Source organism: Polistes dominula, unplaced genomic scaffold (assembly GCF_049000335.1).
Source record: "Polistes dominula isolate Pdom_NZ unplaced genomic scaffold, Pdom_raw_medaka contig_37, whole genome shotgun sequence".
Lineage (NCBI taxonomy): Eukaryota > Metazoa > Arthropoda > Insecta > Hymenoptera > Vespidae > Polistes > Polistes dominula.
The window spans coordinates 685,349-711,874 of NW_028301169.1; the positions used below are offsets into that span (position 1 = coordinate 685,349).

Here is a 26,526-nt window from a genome sequence, read left to right on the forward strand (position 1 = left end):
TTACCATACGTCGAGAAACATATCGATGTCGTATCGATATATATCGTTACGTAATTAAACGAGTTTTGATAGAATACATTTTTAATAATCAACAATATTTCTTATGCACAAATGTAAATAATGTTTAATAACATTGTTTATTTAAAAATTTTATTTATATATTTAAAAAAAGTATGCTATAAATATCAAATGAGAAGAAAAATACGACTATTGAAAAGTATATATGAATTTCGCGCTCGCGTTGCTAGGTGGGTAGAGTGGGGATTGGAGTGCGCATGCCCGAATGCGATCAGCTGTTTGGAACGTAGTCAGAGACCATTTTTTACACGTCGGCGTCTGTCTCGATCGAAATGCTGCTCTCCCGTAAAGTTTTTGAGCCTTGGATGATGAACGATTGCATTATAAAATACAATCTTTTGCCACGGTGAATATATTTCGAAGTTATCGAATTCCTAATGTGACACGTTCAACACCGGAAGTTTTTCTTTCGATAGCACCACGTCAGATTTTTGCAGTGCTATAATAGTGGTGGTGTGTGTATGGTGGTGGTGGTAGTGATGATGATTGTGTATTCATAAAAAAACATGGATGGTTCGGTCGGCGCACATTTTAATGCTGTCGATATTATGAGATTTCTCTGAAAAAGAAGATGAAGTTTTGTGTGACGTTCGTATATTGGGCACTACTTTTTATATCGGTCGTGTCAAGGTAAGATTTTTCACCGGTTTATTCAAATTTTCAATATTTTATTTAACAAGTATTTATATGCATAAATATATTTGCTACACCAGATTGAAAACGTGAAAATACATATTACATGTGCACTCAATTAATTATCACATTTTTTGTTACTTTTATAAGATTTTTTTATCTTTAATTTCTTAATCATTCAGAGTCATATAACCTCTCTTACCTTGTATATTTTTTTTCTTTGCTATATATTTATTTTATATAATTTAAACGTTATTATAATATATATTTTTTGTTTTTTTTTTTCCAGTGGCCTGTTGTTCCTAATTGTTGCATCAGAAAATGCGGAAGAAACGATTGAGACAGAGGTCTCGAAGAATGATGAAAGTTTTTACGAGTTTAACAATTCAACAATTACCGATGAAAGTGAAAAATACGAGATACCTGAGATACAGATTGCCCGAGTACAAAAAGCAGCAATAGAGGATGAATATTTGGAAGTACGTATCATAATATATATATATAATTGAAGGATAAATTATTTTAATCTTGGGCTTACATTAGATAAATATTTATGCATAATAATTAAACGTACATATTCGTGAAAGTTAATTAATTTCAATTATGTAATGATTAATATTATATAATAATTTGTTATATAATTCTGAATGCATTTAATTGACTTTCTTTTTTTATTTCTTTTTTTCAAGGATAGCCCAACCAAAGTGACTTCTAGTTTTGATACCTTAAATGCGTTGGATGACCACGTGGAAAATGATGTGGATGTTTTAGCTGAAAGTATCATACAACAGCCTAATCTTTCTCAAGGGTGAGTCATTTATTTTAACAAACAAAATTTCACAGTTGTTAAAGCAAGCAAAATTCTTACTCTTGTGTCTCTACGCTTATCGTTAATCGCATTATCGCCTATAAATCATTTAAACTCATGTCGATAAGAATGAATTGTTACGTTTTCGCATAACATCAAAACAAACGGGATTTCCAAAACGGTTGCGGAACCGATAGCAAAAAAAATAAATGACGAAATTGACAAGAACGAACTTTTTTCTTTTTTTATCGAAAATAACTGTAAACAAGGAATGTTTTAATTAAATTCGAGTTTTCATTGAAACTCTCGAGTAATTTCAATAATTCAAACACGTGTTTTGATCGGCTCATTAGAAAATATCTTATTGTTAGATTAGTTTCACATTATAACAGTATTATTAATTCTTTTCAATATATGTTCTTATCTCATTGCAATAAATTAATTGAAGAGTCATTGTATGATAAGGTCTGCTTCGTTTAATTTGAAACTAAATATTACTAATTTTGTGCGTTTTTGTTTTCATATCAGGGACATGATTGATATCTATACATTTCATTATAATTAATTCTGCATTTTATCTCATTTATACTCACGTCTTATGTCCTTTATAAATATTCTATAAGTAGAAGAAATTCATTATACATTGCTCTTATACATTGTATAACGATAAGAAGAAAAAAGCAGTTTTTCTCGTTAAAAAAAAAAAAAACAGTTCTTACAGTTAGATAAATGGAAACGTATTTGCACTAGATCCAAATGTTCGCATTCTAATGTAAGCAATTTAGAAATTTAGAAGGAGACGTTATAAATTGGAGACACACGGGGGGGAGAACGTTTACATCTGTTAGTACAATGACTTCCGATAGATACAACAGTACTCTTGTTTTATTCATTTTAATCGTATTGCGTGTTGGTTACTCTCGTTAACGTACGAATATGCCGTTTATTGTTAGATTATAAATTAGAGGCGCCCCTTTTCCTTTCTAAATATAGTTAGACATTAAATGTCAATGATTTATTCCTGTTGATGATAGCCAATGTTATACACATACATATCAGAAGTCACTTGTACTTTTATATATATATATATATATGCAAAGATTTGATCGAATTATTTTTTGTATTTTTATAATATTAATTAAATTGTAAATGAAGAATTTGTGTATATACATTACCGTTAATGTATGTATAAAAATTGAATATACAAATTTATATTTAATCAATGATAGATATATTTGTTTATAGAAATTCGATAATATATAAAACATTATCGAATAATTTATAAAACGTTATGTTATTCTAACATAAGAAAATGATGATTGCCAAGTTGCTTTATAACGTTAACTGCGTCACAAGTGCCATAACATATTCTCATTAATAGACGTATTATATCGAATTACTTTTAGGTGCTTATATTTCATCAATTCTATTAATAATCATCAGGTTATTTGAATAATTTATTAGAGAGAGAGAGAGAGAGAAAAAAAGCCAATTTTATTATTTATACAAGTCGTCAATGTGAAAGGTGTTAGGCGGCACATCTTTCTTTTGTACAAAATTATTTCTTTTTATCGTTGCATATTAATTAAATAAATGCAAATGAATTTCAATCAAATTCAATTCAATTCAATTCAAGAAACTCACCTGTTCTCCTCGTCGTCATCGTCATCGTAGTGGTGCAATGTTCAAACTTTGGCGCGTAATTTTGTTTCATCTCAACTTTCGAGTTTATTTCGTTACTTAGGATTTATTTTTTAAAGCCATTAGAAAGAAAGAAAAAAGAAAAGACAAGAAAATATGATTAAAAGATTAAACCAAATTGTTATAATATACTCCTTTTCCATTTCTCTCAAATGTGCTACGAAATCAAGTTAAACATTTCCTAAAGCGAGACTCGTCGTTTACGGATGGTATATCGGATATATTTCAAAGTTGCGTGTCAGCAATGAAAAGTCGATAAAAGTGGCTTTGCCGTTATTCAATGTCGCACGCCATGGATAGAAGAGACCTTTCTATGATATCTTCTCAAAACGGATATTAAAATGCATTTTATTTTCATATCTATGTTAAACAGTATACCCGATTAGATATTTTTTTTTTTTGTTGTTGTCTTGTCCAATTTTCAAGTACGTTAATTTTTATTTACAAGATAATATACAAGTTGATAATATTCAAAGTTTTAAGATAAAAAGTAAAGTATACAACTATTAGTGAGTTAAACGAACGAGCTGATAAAATAAATGTTAGACACGTGACGTTGAAATCACGTGGAAATAGCTGAAAGAAGCCATTGCAAAGTGTTTGGGTGTAAAATCAAACTAACTTTATATAGGGTGTCATGCTTAGGACGACAATGAAGCCCCGTTATTGTCGCGACATAGGATTTACATATTTTCTTCTTCATGTTTATTAAAAGTTCATGTCAAAATAAACAATTCGATTCGATTTCATTTGATAACTGTTGGAACTTCTATAATCAGAATGTTTCAATTGACATAATAAATTAATTCATTCATTGATACAATATATTTGTAATATAGATTGAAACATTTTACAAGTGTAATGCTAATGGAGTTACATAGTTGGTGCATTGGCTACGTTCCATTGATGCATTATTATTGGATATACGATGCATCTATCCTATTGTAAAAGAATACTACTGATGCACCAATTATTAAACTAATTGTATTGTAAGTTTAAATCGATAACAACGTGTATTCGTGCAAAAAAAAAAAACTTGTATGTAGAAAGTTAGAGAAAATTGACATTACAAACAAACAAAAAAACAAAAGCAAAATGCAATCTTTAAAACATCATTAAAATAGAGGATACTCTATTTATTGATCAATACATATACATATATCTAATACATATTTCATATTCATACAGGGAGGTAAAAAAAAAAGGATGAACGGAGTGAGAGAGAGAGAGGGGGAGGAGGTAATAATCGATATTTCACAAATGTATATATACTTCATCAATTTCACAGATAGAGAGAAAGAGAGAGAGAGAGAGAGAGAGAGAGAGAGAGAGAGAACGAATCGTGGACTTTCGATGAATTAACCGCTTTCTCAAATTCTTTAAACGGAGAGTATCTTGATTTATGTTATGCATTCAGGCTAGTTCAGACGTATCTATCATGTCTTCATTTTCTGGGTCGGTCGTATCTTCAAGAAAGTATACCTTCGAACCAGAAGATGATGATGATGATGATGATGATAATGATGAAACAAAAATAAAAATCGAAGCAAGGATAATAATAGGTCTAAAGGACACTAATAAAAGAGTAAAGTAAAATGGGGAAAGAAATTTTCATATTGGTTGTACATTATCTGATTACAAATTAGGGAAACAACTTATTGATCTGACATAAAAAAAAATCAAATACACCGATACATATAGAAATTATTTAAATATTAAATAATGCATTTTTCTTTTTTTTTTTTTATGTATTATATATAATGTTTTTTTTTTTTTTGTACAGTTGAGAAATGTTCAAATTAATGACAATACTGTTTTTTTGTTTTTTTCATTCATTCATTCATTATTGAAAAAACATTATTCGTATCCGGTGCTTGTAGAAGTGTAGTTTGTAGTCAAAGGGTTAATGCAATGGCCTTTTCCTTAATGGGATATTACCTTTGCCAACTTTGACGAGTAGCATGAAAAAAATATTTCATTAGAAAAAACACATTTGGAAAATTAATTATCATAGAGAGTAGTACACTGTGTTCGACAAATGTCGGATTAATTAAAAAGTAAAGTTGACCTTTTAGTTTTTTTTTTTTTTTTTTTAATGAAAGAACAATTTAAACAAATGGTCCTTTTATTTTTATGTAACATTTGTTATGCTAGACAAAAAGTTTGGACAAAGTGTATAACGTATGAATAAATATGATCGAATAATCAAAATGGGGGAAAAATTGTTGACAGAATATTCATCGAGTTATTGAAAAAAAAAAAAAAAAAGGACGAATCGAAAAAAGGATTGGAGAGAAAGTTGGGTGGACTTCTTCTTCTTCTTCTTGGTTGCCTTTTAAAATGGAATAAAATGTGGGCGGCGGCAACAACGGCGGTGGCGGCGGCGGCAACGGGAACGTGGCGCTGTTAGCGGCGTGGTGGGGGTTGGAGGGTTGAGGGTGGGGAATGCGAAAGGGTCGTTTGAGGTGCCGCTCGAGGGAGGACGTCAGTCGACGCAACGACGTTTACCGGTTTACATCTGCATACTATTTATTTTATTTCAATCTTTCTTTTATTCATTTACTTTTTCTCTCTCTCTCTCTCTCTCTCTCTCCTCTCTCTCTCTCTCTTTCTTTGTGTAGTAGGTATTTTGAGTGTGAATAAGGATTAAGAGGTTTTAACAGTATTTCTCTCTCAAAAAAAAAAAAAGAAAAAAAAACAGATAAAAAGTGTGTACGATTTTTTTTTAACCTTTTTTTTTTTTTTAAATCAGTGTGTCAAACAACATTATTACAAGTGGTGTGTGTGTTAGTTTTGATTCACATTTTTTTTTATTTTTTTGGGGGGGGGGGAATATTTTATTTTCAGTGGAATTAATCAATCGGTAGTGGTGAGTTGTTTTTTTTTTTTATAAATAAGTGGAATAGGACAAATGGTGTGTGTGTGTGTTTTTTTTTGAGTACATTATTTTAACATTTTTTTTTTTTATATTTGCCAAATGTTACAATCGTAAAGCATCTCTCGAATGTTTTGATAAAAAATACTTTTGTGTCATCTATCGATGAAATTAACAAAAAAATTTTAATAGATTGAACTTTTCAATGTTTTTATAAATGAAAAATGATTTTATTTTAAAGAAAGACAGAGAGAGAGAGAGAAAGAAAGAGAAAGAGATGATTATTATATTCAATCTTTCAAATTGTTCTTTCGAAATAAATTGCAAATGAACAATCAAGATTATTATAATAATCATCGTTATTTACATGAAATTTTCAAAATGAATTATTTTCTTAGTCGAGGTCGAATAGACAACGCAATTATTTATTATCTTTAATAACAATTTATCACAATAGACTTTTAACTATGATCAAGTTTCGTGTTTCTTGTTTGGCAATTACATCTCTCACCTTCTGATACGATATACAGTATCTGTTTGTTTATACATTTACATACGTGTGTCATATATTTATGTATTGTATAGATACAAATAAACAATGATGTATCAATTCGATATATAAAAATTGATTGATTGATCGTTAATCAAAAATATCAACAAAATGTCTGATCTTTAAAAAAAAGATGTCATACAACTTATTATGAAATCTTGGTATTTAGTGTACTTATATAAATGTTGTTAATCGATCGTAGGAAAAAAAAAAAAAGAAAAAAAGGATTAAGTTGTTTCTAGAAAGACAAGTATATTATATTTTCGAAATATATAGATGATGTAGTGGTGTATGTATATTGCGGGGAAGAAGACATGTTTCGACGTTTGGATCGATAAGAGCGCAGAATTGCTCGCTTTTCAAAGTTGCAGGTATTCGAACACAAGCACAACTATTTTGTCTTTTTTTCTTTTTTTTAGCTTTTTAGAAGTTTTCTAAAAATCTTCGACAATAATCTAATAGCAGCTTATTTTATCTTTCTTTATTGTATAAAGTCTTTTACATTTCAAACACGTTCTATCGAATATCTTTCGTATTTTTATAACAAATATATAATAATACTAAGAAACCCTGCCACGCGTTGCTGTGCTAGCTCACAATTAGTCCGATACACACATCAATAAAATAATATTGCGATTATTAATTGAGATATAAACTATCTTATCTTTTAAGTTGCATGAAACTGCACACAGTGTGCAAAATTTTATTCAAATCGGTTTAGTAGTTTAGGAGTACATTGCAGACAAACAACGTGACACGTAATTTATATATATTAAGAAGATATTAAAATAATATTATATTTTTATATGCTAGTTATTATAATTTGTTGTTATAAATATATATATTGTTTTTTATCTTCTTTTTTTTTTTTGGAATCAAATACTGCGATTGTAGTAGGGTCCTTCAATTTCACGTGAATTTAAATACGATATTTTATTTTAATAATATCAAATTATTTTAAAAAACGTTGAATTTTACTATCTCTCTCTCTCTCTCTCTCTCTCTCTTTGAATATGTGTGTGTGTGTGTGTATTTGTAGAAATAGATCATGATCCATGTAAACATGAGCTTCATTGTGGTCACCTTTTATCGGTCTGACTATACTTTGACTCGTTTCACTGTCGCACTACTTAACAGATATATATATACACACACACACACAGATATGTAAATCAAGTCGTCTCGATATTATTCCACTGGTCTTTTATGGTTTGTTTTTTTTTTTATTATCTTTTTCAAACTAGATAACAAATTTTATCTTGATTTGTATTCTCAGAACTTTGTAATAATATTTGTCGACGAATTGTCTAAAAATATTTCTGTATATTTCATGTTAAAAAACATTATAATAGAATATTTTGTTGAATACTTCAAACAATAATTTACATTTTAAATCCTTGAAAAAAATGTTGAATTTCATTCTCTCTCTCTCTCTCTTTCTCTTTTTGTACATTGGGACTTACTCGCATGGTCAAATGCAAAGTTTATGAGGGTCATAAATGAATGAAATTTTGATAGAAATAAAAGTTACACGTAAAATGTCATCTTCCTATTGAAAATATTCAATAATCGTGTTGATTTGTAAAAATGTGATTTTTAAACAATAATATTTAATAATACTTGTTAGTAAAATAAATGTCACTAGTGAAGACAATCGATGCAAAAATAGCAAATATTGCACTTGAGATCATCTGATGGCTATATTGTTCGACATTTGGTAATATCAAATTGTTCGGATATTCTGTCCAATCATGAATCAGGACAAGGCCGGCTGCAAGACATAGTACCGCCCCCATCACGGAAAATGTTATTGCCTGTAAAATATAAAATAAATCGTTGATGACATAGTTTCTTTTTTTTTTCTCTCTCTCTCTCTCTCTCTTTCTTTTTTAAAATAGAATTTTGCATTAATCGACTTCATTATTTTTTCATTTATTCAACCTTTTTGCATGAGATTTTATTTCGAATAAATCTTTGAAATATAGAAAATAGTCCTTTTGCAAATTTAACGAATTTAGATCAGGTGTCGTTTAAAAAAAAAAAAACAAAATGATTTCCAAGTTACTCAGGATAAAATTGACGACATCTTTCAATCAAATTTCAATTAACTAATTTGACAATTATTTATGTAATTTTTTTTTTTTTTTTTTTTTTACAAATGCAACACACGTTATCTTCGAAATACAACTAAGATAAAAGTAACTGTTAAACTTACCGTTTTCTTTGGCATACGATCACCAAGTAAATGGCACAGGATGATAATAGCATTTATCAAAATATATCCACACAATGATACGTAGACAATGGCAATATCATTAATGTCTTTTTTAATATCCTTATTAGAAATTTCATTGAAAGGGTTGACTATTAAACCCACCGATATAACGCATAAGATCTAAAAAAAAACAAAAGAACACAAAATCCAACTATGTTTGTACAATATCATTTTGAAACGATAAGAAATTACATAAATGTGTGTAGGGTAATTGCAATATTGAATTAAGTCAACAAAGAATTAAACAACAACAGGCTTAGCTTTAATTAAACTTTATTTTTTAAGTAGCCCAATAAGAAAAAGTCGAGTGACGTTAGACGATCTGGTGACCTAGCCGGAAAAATGAAAAAGTTGTCTCTTTGAGTGAGAACCCAATTACAAAGTTCTAAACATTGATAACAATCAAAAATAAATTTCACACCTGACCTAACCTGACCTGACTTGACTACGAGAATGTAAAATTTGTTTCGAGTAAAATCAAATGTTTTTCCATTTGTTAACTTAATTCTTCATCGTTGCATTTAAACAACACACACACACACACACACATAAATAAATAAATGCATCATCCAAAGGTAGATCAATTGAAATGCATTGTGTGATCAACTCAATTATTATTAATACAATGAACACTTACAAGTTCGATGATCTTACAGAAGAACGGAGCTTCTTTCAAATATTTTTCTAATCTCGAAGTGATCGTTGGTTTTTCACTTTCCTCTGGCATTTTTTTCTTCTTTTTAAAAATCCAATTAACAATTAACACTTTTATTATTAACTTTCGATACTTATATATACGATATTGTTTTTGTTGTTTTGTTTTGTTCACTTTTTATAAAAGGAATCAATGAACAAACAACGCCCAAAGAGAGATCTGTTGATGATAATCGTTGTCCTTTTGAAAACAGAGTAGTAGTCGAACGTCTAGTTAGGTCTAGTCGTGTAAGACTAGAGAAGGATGATGTGTACGATTTACGTTAACTAGAGTAACTCCCCACTTCCTTTCCCTTGCCCATCTAAGTGCATTTAACTCGCAATTGCAACAATTCTTGGTACTCAACCTTAGATACGAGATATTCAAACGGTGTTTCTATTATTTTCATTTTTAATATGAAAAGTTATAAGTTTTATCAGTTTTCTTTCTTTTTCTCTTTTTTTTTTTTCATCAAACATTGACTTGTACTACTGTTTCACTTACTTTGATAAACTTTTTAAATTAATATCAATTTAATTTGGATCTTACAGTTAATAAAAATAAAATACGAATGTTTAAGTTTATTCACAGAAATTTCTTCTTAGCCATTTTCGATTAGATGAAAAAACATTGTGCAAAATTATTTAGAAATTCATCTTCATTAGAACACCACTCTTGGCCTGTTTTTGATGGGGGGAGGAGGAGGGGGGGACACACTTACTTCGAGAGTTAATCTTAAGTGCAAGTAAATCATCAAAGTATCAACAATTAATTATCATTTCAAATGTAATTTGAAATTCAATTATTATCAATTAACATTAGGTATTTGATTTCATCGTTGTGTTAAATTTGATGAAATTGAAAGTAGTGGGGGAGGGGGAGTGGATAGATAGAAAATATTAAAGATTTGATAGTGTATGAATGTTATGTATCTTTTTATCCTTGATGAAAATAACGAATGAAAGATAATCATAGATAAAAAGCAGCCCTGAAATGCGAACCTTCTTGTCATTCGTCTTCTCTTCTCTCTTGTTCCTTCTCTTCTTCATTGCAAATTATGCACCGAATTGCATAAAGGCGAGTTGACACTAGCTCGGTAACCAACACCTACGTTCATCTCTCATTCTTGTCGCATTCTTAATTAATTGTGTCTCATCATCGGCTCTTCCGAGTTTTGACCTCCTCCTCCTCCTCCTCCTCCTCCTCTTTCTTCTTCTCCTCCTTCTTGTTCTCCTTGTGCTCTTCTTCCATCTCCTTTTACTACTCTTTCTTTCTCATTCTTATTAAAACCCTTTCTAACATCCTAACTCGTCTTATTTTTCTTACTATTTTACTTTGATAACTATGATAATTCTTCTTACTACTGCATTTTTTTTTTTAAGCAGAATTCATTTGGTGTCATTTGAAACACACCAACTTGAGATGATGAATGTAGGTTGAATCTTTTGGATTGAAAAAAAAAAAAATAAAAATAGAAGAAAAAAAAATATATATATATATACGTGTTAGACCTTCAGGAATATTTTTTGGGGGTTCTTTTTATTTAAAATTAAATCTTAAACCTTTCATTTGTTAATTTTTTTATTTTATTTTTACATTAATTTGGTTTTTTTTTTTTTTTTTTTTAAACCCAATTTTGAAACAGTTCGAAATAATTGTATTTTTAGTTTTCCTTTTTTCTACGGATTTTCAAAAAAAAAAAAAAAAAAAAATGCATAAAATAATAACAACGATATATAATCGGGGTCATTGAAATTTGTTTATCAATCATATAAACCCGCCCGTATATATTTTTTTTTCTCTCTCAACAAGAAACTACTGTGATAACAAATAAAATAATCATCTTACGTTTATCTTTTTTTAAATATAACAGATGGTACAAAGTTGAACTTGTATGTTCAATCTATTTTTCTTATTTTTTTTTTTTTTTTTTTTTTTCATTTTCTTTCTTGGATTCGTTTTATTTTTATTTTTTTATCATTGAACCTACAAGATCGAAGAAAACAGGTATGGAAAAAGTAAAATATCGTTAAAAGAAAGTTTCTTGTTTGATTTTCTTTCACCATGACCGTACGATTTGCAAATAGAGATGGGAATAGAAGGGGGGGGGGAAGAATATTCAGTAGCTTTTTATTTTTTTTTTAAATAAATACGTCAGAACGTGTAAAATATTTGTAAATGCATCGCACATCTTCTTAATATATATAAATTAAGTGTCACGTTGTTTGTCCGCAATGTACTCCTAAACTACTGAACCGATTTTAATCAAATTTTGCACACTTTATGCAGTTTTATTCAACTTGAAAGATAGGATAGTTAATATCTCTTAGTTTATAACAGATGGCGGTATAAGGTAATTCGTTGACTTAAAGACGCGTGTATCGGACTCTGATTGTGAGTCAGCACAGCAACGCGTGACGGGGCGCCCCTAGTTTTAAATATTTTACAAACATATGATTGATGTGTGTAGTAATTAAAAATCAAGTTAAGACTAGTATACACGTATATATATCTATTATACATTTTACGAAAATAAAATGAACAAATTAGATTAGTGTTTGTAATTAATAATAATGTTGATATTGTTTTTATACGTTTAATTATAAACTAAATCAAATCAAGTTTTACTTGTAACCTTGTTAACTGTTTAAATTTTAAAATTATTCGTAAAAAAAAAAAAAGAAATAATAAAACACGAATAAAATATTATTTTACAAAATTTGTCGTTAACAAAATTGAAAACTAAATTTGACGATAAACACAATTTTGTCTACGTCGTGTTAAATCGTCGTCGTAATCGTGTCGTCATCGTCGTAACACGGCTTACGTAAAAATTCAAGTTTGACCTAGAAAGGATAAAAATGTTCCTGTGTGTTGTGTTACCGTGTATCACCCACACGTACATAAGTAGAAATATGAAAAGAAAGAAAGAAAGAAAGAAAGGAAAAAAAAGCTCGACGACGACGACGACGACGACGACTACGTTGCTGCTACCGTTGTTGGCTTTTGATGTTCTCGAAATGAGCTTTTTTAGAAAAAGCTTCTTCTTTTTCAGTACTCGACATCGATGTGCAACAACGAGAACAACAACAACAACAACAATTCATCTTAAATCACGAATTTACAGTTTTTTTTTTTATTCTTTACTTTTGTCACACGAACGTTTATTTAAAACAAAGATTCATATTTATTTCCAATTATTATTAACAATTATTTTCATATTCTAATGTATTCTTTTTGTATTAACTAGTAAAATTTGACTCTCGTAGTAGTCATGACTGCGCGCGGGAATCTTCAAATAATTCGATAAAAATGAAAAAAAAAAAAAAATACAGCTCTACAATTCGAGTGCTATAATTATTAAATTAAATTTAATTATTTTAATTATTAACACATTAAATTTTACAATTAATCTATTAATATTTGAGATAACATAAAAAAAAGTAATACAAATTGTTATTTAGTTGTTAAGGTAAATATATATATATATATATATATATATATATATAAAATAAATAATAGTTTGTTTTTGAAATTGACATTAAATTGACTGGTGCAATCAATGTAGTATTGGTTAGTAGTCGGTAATTCGAAAATCAGTGGGAAGTATCCATTAAGAGCGAAAGCGGAAACGCATGAAACCGCCTCTCATGTTTGACGAATATAAACGTCGTGTCTATGTCTCTCATTCTCTTTTTCTATTTCTCCTTTTTATTTCTCATAGGTGTTGGATAGTAGTACGAACGAGAGAAGAAAATCGTTTGGGCGATATCATTCGACCCACGGGTATCATTCTTTCCCAGCGAAGAAATTCCCCCTCTCCCAACTCCTCCCCCAACCCCCCAATCCCCAATCGATGTTGCAACAAATCTTTTTACATTCGTCAATTTAAAAGATATACACACGACATGTGGAAATGGGTATTTTATTAAACAATGCCACTATGATTTTATGGTTGATACATTTTTGGAATTCTACTTGTAACATTTTTTCTATTTTTTGTGTGCGTGTGTATGTTGTGACTAGCATTGATTTATAAACATCATTTTCTAACTTTCCACGAATAATAATAATAGTCTATCATAGTTTCGTGTTTTGAACGAAAAAAAAAAGAAAAAAAAAGGAAAACTTCTGTCCACGTTGCAAACAATATCTTTGAAACGAGTTTTAGAGAAATGGAGTAGTAGTAGTAGTAGTTGTTGTCTCCTGTTCGATTGTAAAGCAAGTTTTATAGTTCATAGATTTTTTCTGTTGCTTCTTTTTTTTTGGTTTGTTTTTTTTTTTTACAATTCTGTACCTACCATTTTATCACTTTGATTTATCAGTATCGTTAGAATGTAAATCATAGCTTTCTCTTATTGTTAGTAATAGTTGTCTCTCTCTCTCTCTCTCTCTCTGTCTGTCTTTCAAAGTTTTATTTAAAAATAAATATAACAATGTTATTGCATAATCTTTGCCAATAAGATTTTACAAAGTTATGAATTTTATTTTAATTCATAAATTTGTTACTCATCATTTTTTAATATATTTTTTTTAGTATTTTTTTAATAGTTTCATTTACAAAAATACATTCGCAACGATCCTTGAATTTCCAGTTTAAAAACTACAACAACAAGAAAAAATAGTAAAATAGGATTATATTGAATTTATATTATTACTAGAGGTGCACCACCACAATCAGTCCGATACACACGTCAATAAAATAATATTGCGATTATAAATTGAGATATAAACTATCTTATCTTTTAAGTTGAATGAAACTGCATACATTGTACAAAATATGATTAAAATCGGTTCAGTAGTTTAGGAGTCCATTGCGGACAAACAACGTGACACGAAATTTATATATATATTAAGATATCCTATATTTCAATTTGCATGAAACTCCACACAGTGTGTAAAATTTTATTCAAATCTTTGAAACAAAACAATATTCTTAAATAGTTACAGTTTTATCAAAATACGTTTACAAAAAAAAAATAAAAAAAGAAAAAACTAGGATTACATTGAATTTATAATAAAAATGTGTGATTATATAATAGATAAAATGATTTCAATAATTTTCTAGATAAAAGAGATTAGTTGGAAGAAGGAGAGTATTGATTTATCATGAAGATAATTTCAATCTAAATCAAAGCTTTCTCTGAGTAATAACAGGGAGTTTGTTTGAAAGGAACGTGGTTTAGTGGTAGTCGTTAAGTAATCGGGTATCCCCAGGATCGATCGATCGACTTCTTCTCAGCTTCTCAACGATCGGGTTGGTTGGTTGGGTTGGTTGGTTGGTTGGTTGGTTGGTTGGAAGCTGATACTTGTATTTCGACCTAGCCGCTAGCAGAAAACACACCACCGCCTCCTCGAAACGTTCCTTTAACCATAAGGAATTTCATTTTTATTTGACTACAATGGTCTACTTTACGCGTGGGTCGATCTCAACATACCGCGCCCATGTGTCGCGAGAAGACCAACACTTCCTTTTATTTTTTTTTTTTTTTTTTGGGTTCTATACAGGAAAAGAACACAACAAAATGTATGCGTGCAAAATTGTCTACGATTTGCAACAAAGTATTTTCATATATCTTTTATTAATGTTTATTAATATTATTATTGTTTTGTTTAGGTTCAATCAAATTTTATTTTACTGTAGCATTACTTTGTATGATTGAATGATTCAAGTGAACATTTCTTTAGAATAATCAGGGTGATTTGAAAATCGTGATACGGAAGTACGTGAAACCGATGAAACAAAAATATTGAATTAATTAATTAATCAAATCTTAATATATATAAATTACGTGTCACGTTGTTTGTCCGCAATGGACTCCTAAACTGCTGAACCAATTTTAATCAAATTTTGCACAATGTGTGCAATTTCATTCAACTTGAAAGATAGCATATATATATTTTAATATATTGTAATATTAATTAATATTATATTGTGCGTTTATTTTATTTTCATTGATAATATAATATATATATAATTTATATTAAATTTTAAATGTGTTTCCTTACTAATCAAAAATTAATGAAACAAGGTGAACACTTAGTTCGAAAAAATAGTTAAACGTTGAAAAATAAAACGGTGACATCAACAAACACTTCTAGTTAGTTATACTATCCTAGTAAAATCCTAAACTAGCATTGAAAGAGACTAACACATACACCACATTCTCGTCATACTTTTTCTCTTATTTTTCTAAACATGGTCAAATCAAGCTTGGAAAATCGAGAACGTGTCTCATACACCTTGTTCACCAGTAGTACACATTGGGGAAATCGTTTTTAGAAAGACTAAGGTAAAATAGGAATATAATACACAACACACACACACTCACACACACATACATACATACATACAACTATGATACTTGATCACTTTACTTGTTACCATGCAAAATAAAAAAAAAAATAAAATATACAGAAGACATCTACTAAGAAGTTACACTATTGGATTAGAGAGAGAAAATAAAATAAAATAAAATAAAATTAAAAAAGAAAAAAAATGGAACAGAAATACATGAAAGTATACACTTGAAACTTTTGTTTGTTTTGTTTTTTTTCTTCTTTTCTTCACCTATATTTCATTTACCATCTTGTTACCTATCCTTAAGCTTGCTTGTGGCTTGATTTTAGTGAGAGAACACTTACCAACCTGGACACGCTAGTTTACAGAACAGAATAATCTAATCCGGGATGAAAGTATAGCCGGTGGAAGCGTTTCTAATAAGATTCATTCTCTTCTTCTTCTTCTTCTATTACTACTACTATCTTTCTATTTCTTTCTCTTCTGTGGTGTACATGCATTCATGTCTCTCTATATGTAAACATATATATATGTATACACTAGCTGCTGCTAGTACTAACCACACATGTATGTAGAACATATATATATATATATACTCGTAAGGTAGAGGAAACTTAAAAAAAGAATGGAACAAACGAAAAAAAAAAAAAAAATCAGTAACCGAGCTTCTCGTGCATTTATTCATTTTAACAAGACAGCCAATCAACTCTAAGTGACTACGCAGAAATACTCGTTCCGTTTTATGGATCCCCAATAGCCTATCGGAAGACTATATACAACAAACACATATACATACATATATGATATATATCTTCTGTTCGATATCTCGTGCGATTTATCGTACGTAAACCTGTCTCCATTTTAATTGTCGGTGAAAACGGATAAGTAAAGAAAGAAAGAAAGAAAGAAAGAAAGAAAGAAAGCATTTCATAGATATAGTTGTGTTGTGTTGTGTTGTGTGTGTTCATTCATTTATTATACCTCAAGTTTTCTCTAATGTTTAAGTTCTATTAACCTTAGTTCTTTCTAATAAATGTTGTTGTTTTTTTTTGTTTTTAATCTTTAGAAAAAGAGAGAGAGAGAGAGAGAGAGAGAGAATATGAGAAGAGACATATGAAAGAAGATCGATTAACGTGTTTGTGACTTTAATCTTCAAGTTTTACGTCTAATCATCGATAAGAAAGTTATCCTATTAATATATATATATATATATATATATACGATTAGAATATTTATCATTTTAGAAATGTGGGTTAATCTTGTTCATAGAAATCTTGGATAATTAGCGACATTTGACCCTGATTGATTTTAAATCTTACAAGGTTGTTGATATGTTTGGATTATTTTATGATTTCAATTTGTTTCGGTTCTTCTTCTGTTTTTTTTTATTTTTATTTTTATTTTTTTTTTTAATATAAAAACAGAATTATGTTTGATTTAACTAAGATCTTTTTTTTTTTTTTGTCAATAACAATATTTATATCTTAAATATTATATCTTTTAAATATGTAATATAGAAATTAATTAAATACAATATTTAATAAAATATATATATATTTTATATATATTCAATCTTTCTACTACTATTACTACTATTAATATGTTAATAATATTTTTTTTTTTGGCAATAAAATTTTAATCATTTATATTCATAGTACTTGTTATAACCAACAAGTTAATATACACGTTTACTTGATTGTAGATACTAATTGTATCAAAAGATTGTTATCTGAAAATGTTTATATCAACATCTGGTAAATGATCGTACGTATGTATGTATGTATCGAGAAAAGAGATTTTAAGTTTGCACCTTGGGTTTATAAATTATGGAAGCTTGCTTATATATACTGGTTAATAACATCAACCACGACGAGTAGTCGTCATATCTCGTTTGATGGTTCACGATGCTTTGCTAAAGCAAAACCGGATTGATTGACCATTGAAAAAGGTTCGCTAGACCGTGAAACTATCGATGTGACCTTCTTTTACTCATTCACATTTGCTGTCTCACATTTATATTTTATGTTTTTTTTGTTTTTTTTTTTTTTTTTTTTTTGTAAAAGTTGTCCTTCTCATTTAACTCAATTATTTTTTTTATCCTATCAATTTTTCCAGCAATTAATTTTCTTTCACGTATTAACCATCACTGTTCAATTAATATTTCCATCGTATAATTAATTAACAATAATCATCATGTTTTATTTGTAAAACAAAATGAAAAACAATCATCGATCGATAGAAGATGACAAAAAGTATTTAAAAAAAAACGTTCGAGAGACGATGCTTAATTAAAAAGAATTTATTTCAATAATTAAGTAGTTTTAATAAAATAAACAAAAATGTTGTCGTATCTTAGTTGAACAAATCGACAAGTTGTGTATAAAACGATGTACAAAAAATTACTTTTACGTATTGAAATTGAAACGACAACGAATGTTGTTCAGATAAATAATAATGATGAAGAAGAAGATATATGTGTGAAAATGACGAAGACAAATAATGAAGAAAAATGATGATATGGACGAACACGTGATGATGATGATGATCATTGATGATCCTTCGATCTAAAGAAGGACATGGCTAAGGGTATGGTGAAGGATCAAGGCGATTGTCCTTTATACTGGGTCCATGATTCCGGGGGACAAGTGAAATATCTTCTACGTGCTGCTGCACTTTATTTAACAATAGTTGCAGCCTTGTGGTGCGTCCCTGTCTGCCTTTATGATCGGTGAGGATCTGGGGTTATTGAGGGTTTTGTTTTTTTCTTATATTTTTCTTCCTACTTTCTGTCATTTTATTTAGGAAGGACATGACTAGGTTCTACAGTTGATGGGAATGGGGAAAAATATATATTTTTTTTTTTGTACACATATTAAATATTACTAATCATTTATTCGCAGAATTTCGGAGACCGGTCAAGCAGTGGTTTTGACATTGGTGGACACAGCAGCTGCAGAATTGCAGAGCCTTGCTGAACCAAAAATCGAATTGGATTCTCATTCATCTGTGAAAAATTCGAGTACTAAAGGTGGTAGGAGATACTCTGAGGATGTCCATGATGCTAAAACATCGTCCAATCAATTACCGAGTTCTCCGATTATTAAGGAAGAAAGTATTGAGGAAGATAACGACACAAATAATGTGTTGTTGAACGAGGATGAAGTTTTAGGATTGCATGGAACGACTAATGGAAAAATTCATGAGAAAACACCTGACATTGTGGTTGTGGTCAGAGCTGAACAACAGAAGATTGCAGTTGATGGTGTGGATGTTACTAGAACGGAAGTTAGATCAGAGGAGGAGGAGGAAGGTGTCGAACAGGTGTTACAGGATGAATTGGGGAAAGTTGAGGAAGAAGATTTTGGTACGGCATCCGAGTTGAACGATACTGCAGCTAGGGTTAGGTTGATAAGTGGAGGTAACAGGGATGATGTGGCTTCTGCTGTTATAATCGATGGTCTTGTTGCTTCTGGACCATCCGATTCGCACGAGGATATACCATCGTTCAGCGAATGGGCACAGAAACGATTGGAGGAGGCAGAAAAGAAAAAGAGTGAGTATAGAAATCATTTGAAAAAAAAAAAACACGATTCGTTTTAATTGGATTATTAATTGGTGGTGTATGTGTTTTTAATTGATCATTAATTTAATTGCAGCACATCCAAACGCCTCGGTGCAAAATCCAGGTGGTCCAGGTCGAAGTATGGGCGGTATGAAAGTACGTTCGAAGAATTATGCTTCTCCTGATTGCGGTGCCAAGATCGTTGCCGTTAATCCAGAAGCTCAACACGCTAAAAGTGTATTGGCTGCTACCAGAGATGAATACATGTTGAATACTTGTACATCACGGGTCTGGTTTGTGGTTGAACTCTGTGAAGCCATTCAAGCTAAGAAAATTGAGTTGGCCAATTTCGAATTGTTCAGTTCATCGCCAAAGGAATTTTCCGTTTACGTAAGCGATCGTTTTCCAACACGAGATTGGAGCCCGGTTGGTCATTTTACTGCAAAGGATGAAAGAGATATTCAAAGCTTTGCATTACATCCTCAACTCTTTGGGCAATTCATTAAAGTGGAACTTCAATCGCACTACGGTTCTGAACATTTCTGTCCTATTTCTCTGTTTCGTGCTTACGGTACCAGCGAATTTGAGGTATTAGAAACGGAAACAGAGAATCAATTGTCAAGAGAACCGACAGAAGATGATGAAGACAATGATGAGGAAGAGATTCTCGATGCTGATGGTGTACCATCGAATCTTTTTGGCAGTGCTAGGGATGCCGTTCTCAGTATAGTTAAAAAAGCTGCTGAAGTATTGGTTAAATCTAGCGATTTGATCGATAACAATATAACGAAGATACAACAGAACATCGATACTGGGACAATATTGAAAAATTCTTACAACAGTTGCACCACACCCAGATATACTATACTCTGTGCTAAATGTTCCGATCAAAAGTTTGCCAAAGTGTTTCAATTGGTCGGTTGTAGGGATCGACAATTGGACGATCTTTTAAAGAATAATCTGGTGAATGAAACTCTCAGAGAAAGTGGATTATGTGCCGATCATGGCGTAGATTTTTCAACGATCGATCAAATGAAGAAAGAACATTTAAGTGAATCCAAAAGTAATGCGAAAAATCTTCAAGCAACTTTTTTCTCTTCCGTCTTCAATCCCGAATACATAGTTGCACTCTGCAACGTATTGGCAACTAAAGAACGTAAAGTTGTGATGAACACCAGTTACGAGATACCTGGTAGCGAATCGGAAAACATCACGCAAAAAGATCCTACGTTGAAAATAGAATCCACTGATAAGACCAGTGATCTTCCTATTGTATCCTCTTCATCACAAATTATTACTCCATCGATAACATCTTCTTCGAAGGATTCCAGACAACGTCAAGAATCCTCGAGCGAAGAATTGGAGACCACGAGTACGACGTTGACTGGAAGCTTAACCAATGGCGAAAATTTAGCTTCCCAAATAAAACCAATGAAAACTTTAAGCAAAGAAGACTTGGGTGAAAAGGAACCGTCCTTGTCTAGTTCAGAAATTAGAAAAGAAATGGTGGAGGAAACTTTGCAAGGTGAAATGGTTACAACTGCACCGCTTGTTACAACTTCACCAACGCCCACATTGAAAATTATCGAAGATTCATCGGTCTATAGAGCTACCGAAACGATTACTCAAACTGCACCCAGTGTTCCAATGTCCAATTATGCTGGCCAAGAAATCAATAGTAATCTTCCTTCGTCTATTATTGAATCCGGTGAATCTGTTATTCAAAGTAAAACTGAAAAGACTGAAAGAGCTGAAAACGTTGGGACGAAAAAATTGGAACAAGTTGAAATTGATAGCAAAGGAAAAGGGGAATCTGGTGAACAAGAAGGAAAATTGTCTTCTCAAGATCATCTTAATTTCGACTCGTTACTTTCGGATTTGAAAGATTTAGAAAACGATGCAATTAATTTACATAATGGACCAGTTATGGCATCTAACACGCAACCAACTGCGAGTACAACGCCGCAACAAAAGGAGTCCGTTTTCCTCAGGTTATCCAACAGGATTAAGGTCAGTTTATTTCATTAAAAATAACCTTCACACAATATATATATATATATTTAGAAAAGAATTGATTTTCCTTTTGATCCGCGTATTAAGTATCATACTATCTTTCATTTGATCTGATAGGAATTTAATTAAAATATAAATCTATGCAGGTAAGCCTGTTTAATGTAAAAAAAAAAAAAAAGGTAGAATGTTTCTTATTTATTAATTTTAATTTTATTTAACAGGCACTTGAAAGGAACATGTCTCTGAGTGGTCAATACTTAGAAGAATTGAGCCGACGTTACAAGAAACAGGTTGAAGAAATGCAACGTTCATTGGAACGTGCTGTAACGGCAATGAGCGAGGAATCAAGAAAATCTGATGAACGTGATTCAAAGAGACTCGAGGAAATTGCTATGTTACGAGAGGAAATAGTAATGCTTTCAAATTTGGTGGAAAATATTGTACACGATCAAAACAGTTGGCACGGAAGGTTCTCTGCTATCGGTCAACACGCTCTTTTCATTTGTTTAGAAGTATTTGTAATTATTATTGTTCTTTCTTATTGTCGAAGAGCCAATGATTATGAGGAAGAAGATGAAGAACAGACATTGTCTAAGAAAAATACTACTAGACGTAGACAAAGTGTTGAACATTTGTCAAGTTCATCGACTCTTAACAAAAGGATCAAAAAACGACGACCCAGCGAGATTGCATCGAATATATCATCAACTTATTGCAATCTCATGATCGAAGATCACTGCCACGAAACCAAAAAGGAACGTAAAAAGAAACGTAAAAAGGAAGCTAATGCTGCTGCTGCTGCTGCTGCTGCTGCTAAGTTGATTACTGATATTAAAGAGAAAAAACAAACGATTAAATATAAAAGTACTTCGAGTCTTGTACCATCAACAACTAATAATACATTAATTCCAACGAAGAGAGCATCTTCGTCAAGTGATCCACCAAAAATTGAAGATATACAACAACATGGTGGTCAGCAGCAACATAGTCAAACCAAAGACTCCTCGCTTGAATACACAGATATTGCGAGCAAGTTTAATAATGAAGACAAAGTCATTAGTAATACTAAAGTATTGGAAACAACAACAACAACAACACGTGAAAGAAATGTTGAATTTGGTCGTATGGAAGGTGGTGGTGGTGGTGGTGGTGGTGGTGGGAGTGGGAGTGGGAGTAGTAGTAGTAATAATAGTGGTGGTGCAGCAGATTATATCGAAACGCGTTTGTTTTCAATTAATCCTGATAGATTATCTATCATACCGGTTTCTACCTCACAGACTACTGATTTTTCCAAAAATGGCTCTTCCAAGTACAGTGGGATATTAAAAGAAGGAAGATTGAGTTCTCCGTCGTTCATGAAGACAGCTTTAGGAGCTAGGAAAAAGAGAAGCTTCATTAACAATACTGGTCAATCCCAATCCCAACAACAACAACAACAACAACAGAGTAGTAAAGAAGACAAGTGGGAAACTAATTCGGGTAATTCGTCGAGCGATAGATCATCGTCTCATAAGGAATCACCAGTCACGTCGAGAACTTTGTTGGTTAATCTTGGTAACGTAAACAGTAGTGCTGCCAATGGTTTATTGGATGAAAGTGATGAATCAAGAAGTAACAGCGTTACACCAACTTCATGGAAAAAAGAGAAGAAAAGTAGCGGTCTTAAGAAGATGGTGAGAAAGATTTTTTGATTGAAGTAGTAGACTTTTTCAAAATGTGTGCGTGTATTATGTATGTGTGTTGTATGTGATAATACCACGGATGATTAATCGGTCATTGGATAGACAAAAATAATAATTCATTATCGAAATGTATTAATTCGTCTTTATCTTATAAACAAGAAATTCAAATTCTATTTTATTCTATTTTTTTTTAATAATAAAGTTAAATTACAGTATGGTTTGAACAAGTGGGGGGGTCCTGTGGACTCTAATCGTCGCTGTTTATTTCTTTTTTTTTATATATATATATAAAATATTTCAACTACGAATGTTAATACAGCGATTATTACGAATATACTTTTCGTTTTTCTTGTTAACATTTTTTCAGACTCGCCGAAATACCTACCGATACAATCACAAATATTTGATTTAAAGACGAAGAAAACGATAATGAATAAAATCAAATACATTAATTTAAATATCTACAAAAAAATAAGACAGAAGAAATATATTCATTAATAATTAATATAAATACGTCGAAAAGCATGTTGTTTTATGAATCTCAAAAATGTGAGTATTTCTTTATTCTTGGTCGCAAGATCTTGACAATTCTTTTTTGTTTTTTTTTTTTTGTTTTTAATGCAGTAACCGAATTAGTATTGTTAAATAGAAAATAGAGAGAAGGACTATCGTTTTATATTTTACATAAAATATTAGCATTTGCAATAAAACCTTTCTTATGTTATATATATATGTATATTGTATACCCAATGTCAAAAATATACAATCCCTGGTTGTTTGTTTACTTGGCAAATTTTCAAATGGCACGCTAGATCGTTAGAAATATAGTTCAATTATTATTTTGTTTCATTTTGTAATTTTTCCTACAAATCTTCGTAGATGTAATACGCACTCAAAATCTCTCTCTCTCTCTCTCTCATCCCTCACTCACTCACTCTCATTCTCTCTTTGTCCTTTGTTTCCTTGCTTCTAAAAATTGTTATAGTGTAATTAAATAATAGAATTACAAATTGAGAGATGAGATGAGTAACACATGTGAAATGAATAAAATGAATGAGTATGTATGAAACACCTTAATTAAGTTTAATGTTTGTATAATTCAAAGATTCAAATATTGGGATCTGTAGCACTTAAATACCGCTATCTGGTGGCTAAATTCAACATTAGAGTAGATAGGTCGAATTGCTACGATGTCACGTGGGATCTATAGCACTTGAATACCGCTATCTGGTGGATTAATTCAAAATTAGAGTAGATAGGTCGAATTGCTACGCCACGTGGGATCTGTAGCACTTGAATATGCTATCTGGTGGCTCAATTCAAAATTAGAGTAGATAGGTTGAATTGCTACGCCACGCCCCTCTGCCAGAGATCCCAATTTGTAAAAAATAAAAGATACAGTAAAGAAAAGTTGATTAGAAAACAAAATGGAAGAAGAATAGTTGAGGAAGATAAGATAAAAAGGTGATCTTTAAATATAGATATTTAGAATAAAGTAGATAGATAATTAAATGAAGAATATAATTGTTGACCAACAAATAATAATGTGAACCTTTAATAAGGTTATTAATAATAAATTATTGTGAGAGAGAGGGAGAGAGAAAGAGAGAGAGATACAACCACATTTATACAACCGAGAGACGATTGATGATTTTTATTCTAATTAAATGTTTAACGAATAATTAAAACTAAGAAGAATTCGAGAGATTGAAGATTATGATGATGATGATGATGATGATGATGATAATGATAATGATAATGATGATGATGATGATGATGAATGTAATTGATTTAGGAATATTGATATTATCGACAAATATTATTATAATCGTGTGTGTGTGTGATATCAATTTTTTTTTCCAATTATAATCAAAAACAAAGATTTGTCTTTTGTTTCAAATGTAATGGCGGTTTCCCTATATATAATCGTATTTAATAGAAATTATTTATAAAAGTGCGTTTATACGTGCATTCTTCTTCGTTACGTCAAATGTTCATTTTGAATATTTTATTTTTATTTTTTTTTTTTTTGATATTTACAGTAGAAATCAACAAGAACAAGAACAACACATTTCCATGATTTCTTCTTTCAAATATCTTCGTCGTCGTTGTTGTAACTTCTAAGTCACACGGTATATACGTGACAAATCACAGATTACTTTTGCGATAGATCAAACAGGAAAACTTATACTTTTGTCAACAAAGTTTTTCAATTAATAACAACAACCGAACAACAAACATTTTTTATTGTCAAACTTATTGTCAATCTTTCAATGTTGAGAGAAAATTTGTGATTTTTGTTGATAAACTCTGTAAAATTACAAATGTAAATTTGTCACCCTGTATATATATATATATAGATCTATTAGGTAGATTTTGAGTAGCCCTGTTCTATGATAAACAATAGCGTTTAATTAAATAGAATAAACAATTATTTTGTCATTATTTTACAGTTGTACAAACAAACGCACGCTTGTTCATTTGTAATTTTCATGCATTTTGTATTTGGTTTTGTGTGTTTGCTTTTATGAAAATATTTATCGACGTCTTCCAGCAATGATGTCAAATAATAACTACTCTCTCTCTCTCTCTCTTTCTCTCTTTTATTTGTTAAATAAATTATCCATTATTATTATTAACAATCTATCGCAAAAGAAATAATATATCCTTGTGACGACACGTATATACATGAGCGAAGAAACAATGTGCCAGCATTTCGTATTTGCTAGAAAAAAAAAAAAACAAACAAAAAATGAATGTAAAAATACTGAAGAGAAAACACAAAACACAAATAAAATATAAATATAAATAATTAAACAATAAGATATAATAAAAAACAAATAAATAAATAAATAAACGAGCTGTGATAAAACACTCCTTTTAAATTCTTGCGAAGAATGATAGTGATTGCAAAAAAAAAAAAAGAAAAGCGTAATTTCCAAATGGAATTTAACTAAAAAAAATTACACAAAGAGAGTGAGAGAGAGAGAGAGAGAGAAAAAGATAGAAATGAAGAATGGAAGAATGGAAGAGGATAAAAAGAATGTTTGAAATGACTTCTTAAAACTTCTGATTAAGACGTGTCCTATTACTTAATGTGCATTTAAAGATTTAATAATAATAATAATAATAATGAATGAAATAGAAAAATAAAAAAAGAAGATTAAAAAAAAAACAATACGTGCTGTATACTCAAACGATTATTAATTATCAAATTTCGTTTGAGTGTATATATATATAGATATAAATATAAATAAATATAAATAAATATAAATAAATATTCAATAGATATAGATAAACACATTTTAATACAACTTGAGTCAAATATATTATATGAATGATACATATATATAT

At 30.3% G+C, this 26,526-nt stretch overlaps 2 protein-coding genes across 6 annotated transcripts; one reads left to right on the forward strand and one right to left on the reverse strand.

Moving 5' to 3' along the window:
• Positions 1-103: 103 nt before the first annotated feature.
• LOC107069966 (SUN domain-containing ossification factor) lies at positions 104-26,350 on the forward strand. 5 transcript variants are annotated; one of them, XM_015327712.2, is made up of 7 exons: positions 104-708; positions 1,001-1,190; positions 1,401-1,519; positions 18,816-19,468; positions 19,572-21,487; positions 21,712-23,163; positions 23,540-26,350. In XM_015327712.2, the coding sequence occupies exons 1-7, from the start codon at positions 650-652 to the stop codon at positions 23,582-23,584; spliced, it is 4,434 nt and encodes a 1,477-aa protein (XP_015183198.2). In that variant the 5' UTR covers positions 104-649; the 3' UTR covers positions 23,585-26,350. The 5 variants fall into 5 exon arrangements, with proteins under 5 accessions (XP_015183198.2, XP_015183199.2, XP_015183201.2 ...); XM_015327713.2 differs by having other exon boundaries at positions 21,712-26,350; XM_015327715.2 differs by lacking the exons at positions 104-708; positions 1,001-1,190; positions 1,401-1,519 and adding exons at positions 3,808-6,089; positions 18,272-18,643.
• On the reverse strand, positions 7,040-9,880 carry LOC107069967 (uncharacterized). Its single transcript, XM_015327719.2, has 3 exons — positions 9,558-9,880; positions 8,861-9,040; positions 7,040-8,459 (listed from the first exon to the last, which is right to left on the reverse strand). Exons 1-3 carry the CDS (start codon positions 9,645-9,647, stop codon positions 8,256-8,258), a joined length of 474 nt encoding a protein of 157 aa, XP_015183205.1. The 5' UTR covers positions 9,648-9,880; the 3' UTR covers positions 7,040-8,255.
• Positions 26,351-26,526: the final 176 nt, after the last annotated feature.

Coding starts and splice junctions, on each gene's coding strand:
- LOC107069966 (XM_015327712.2), top strand. CDS start 650: ATGAAGTTTTGTGTGACGTTCGTATATTGGGCACTACTTTTTATATCG. Junction 21,488..21,711: donor GGTTATCCAACAGGATTAAG/GTCAGTTTATTT, acceptor TTTATTTAACAG/GCACTTGAAAGGAACATGTC. Junction 23,164..23,539: donor GTAGCGGTCTTAAGAAGATG/GTGAGAAAGATT, acceptor ACATTTTTTCAG/ACTCGCCGAAATACCTACCG.
- LOC107069967 (XM_015327719.2), bottom strand. CDS start 9,647: ATGCCAGAGGAAAGTGAAAAACCAACGATCACTTCGAGATTAGAAAAA. Junction 9,041..9,557: donor TCTGTAAGATCATCGAACTT/GTAAGTGTTCAT, acceptor GTTTTTTTTTAG/ATCTTATGCGTTATATCGGT. Junction 8,460..8,860: donor ATCGTATGCCAAAGAAAACG/GTAAGTTTAACA, acceptor TATATTTTACAG/GCAATAACATTTTCCGTGAT.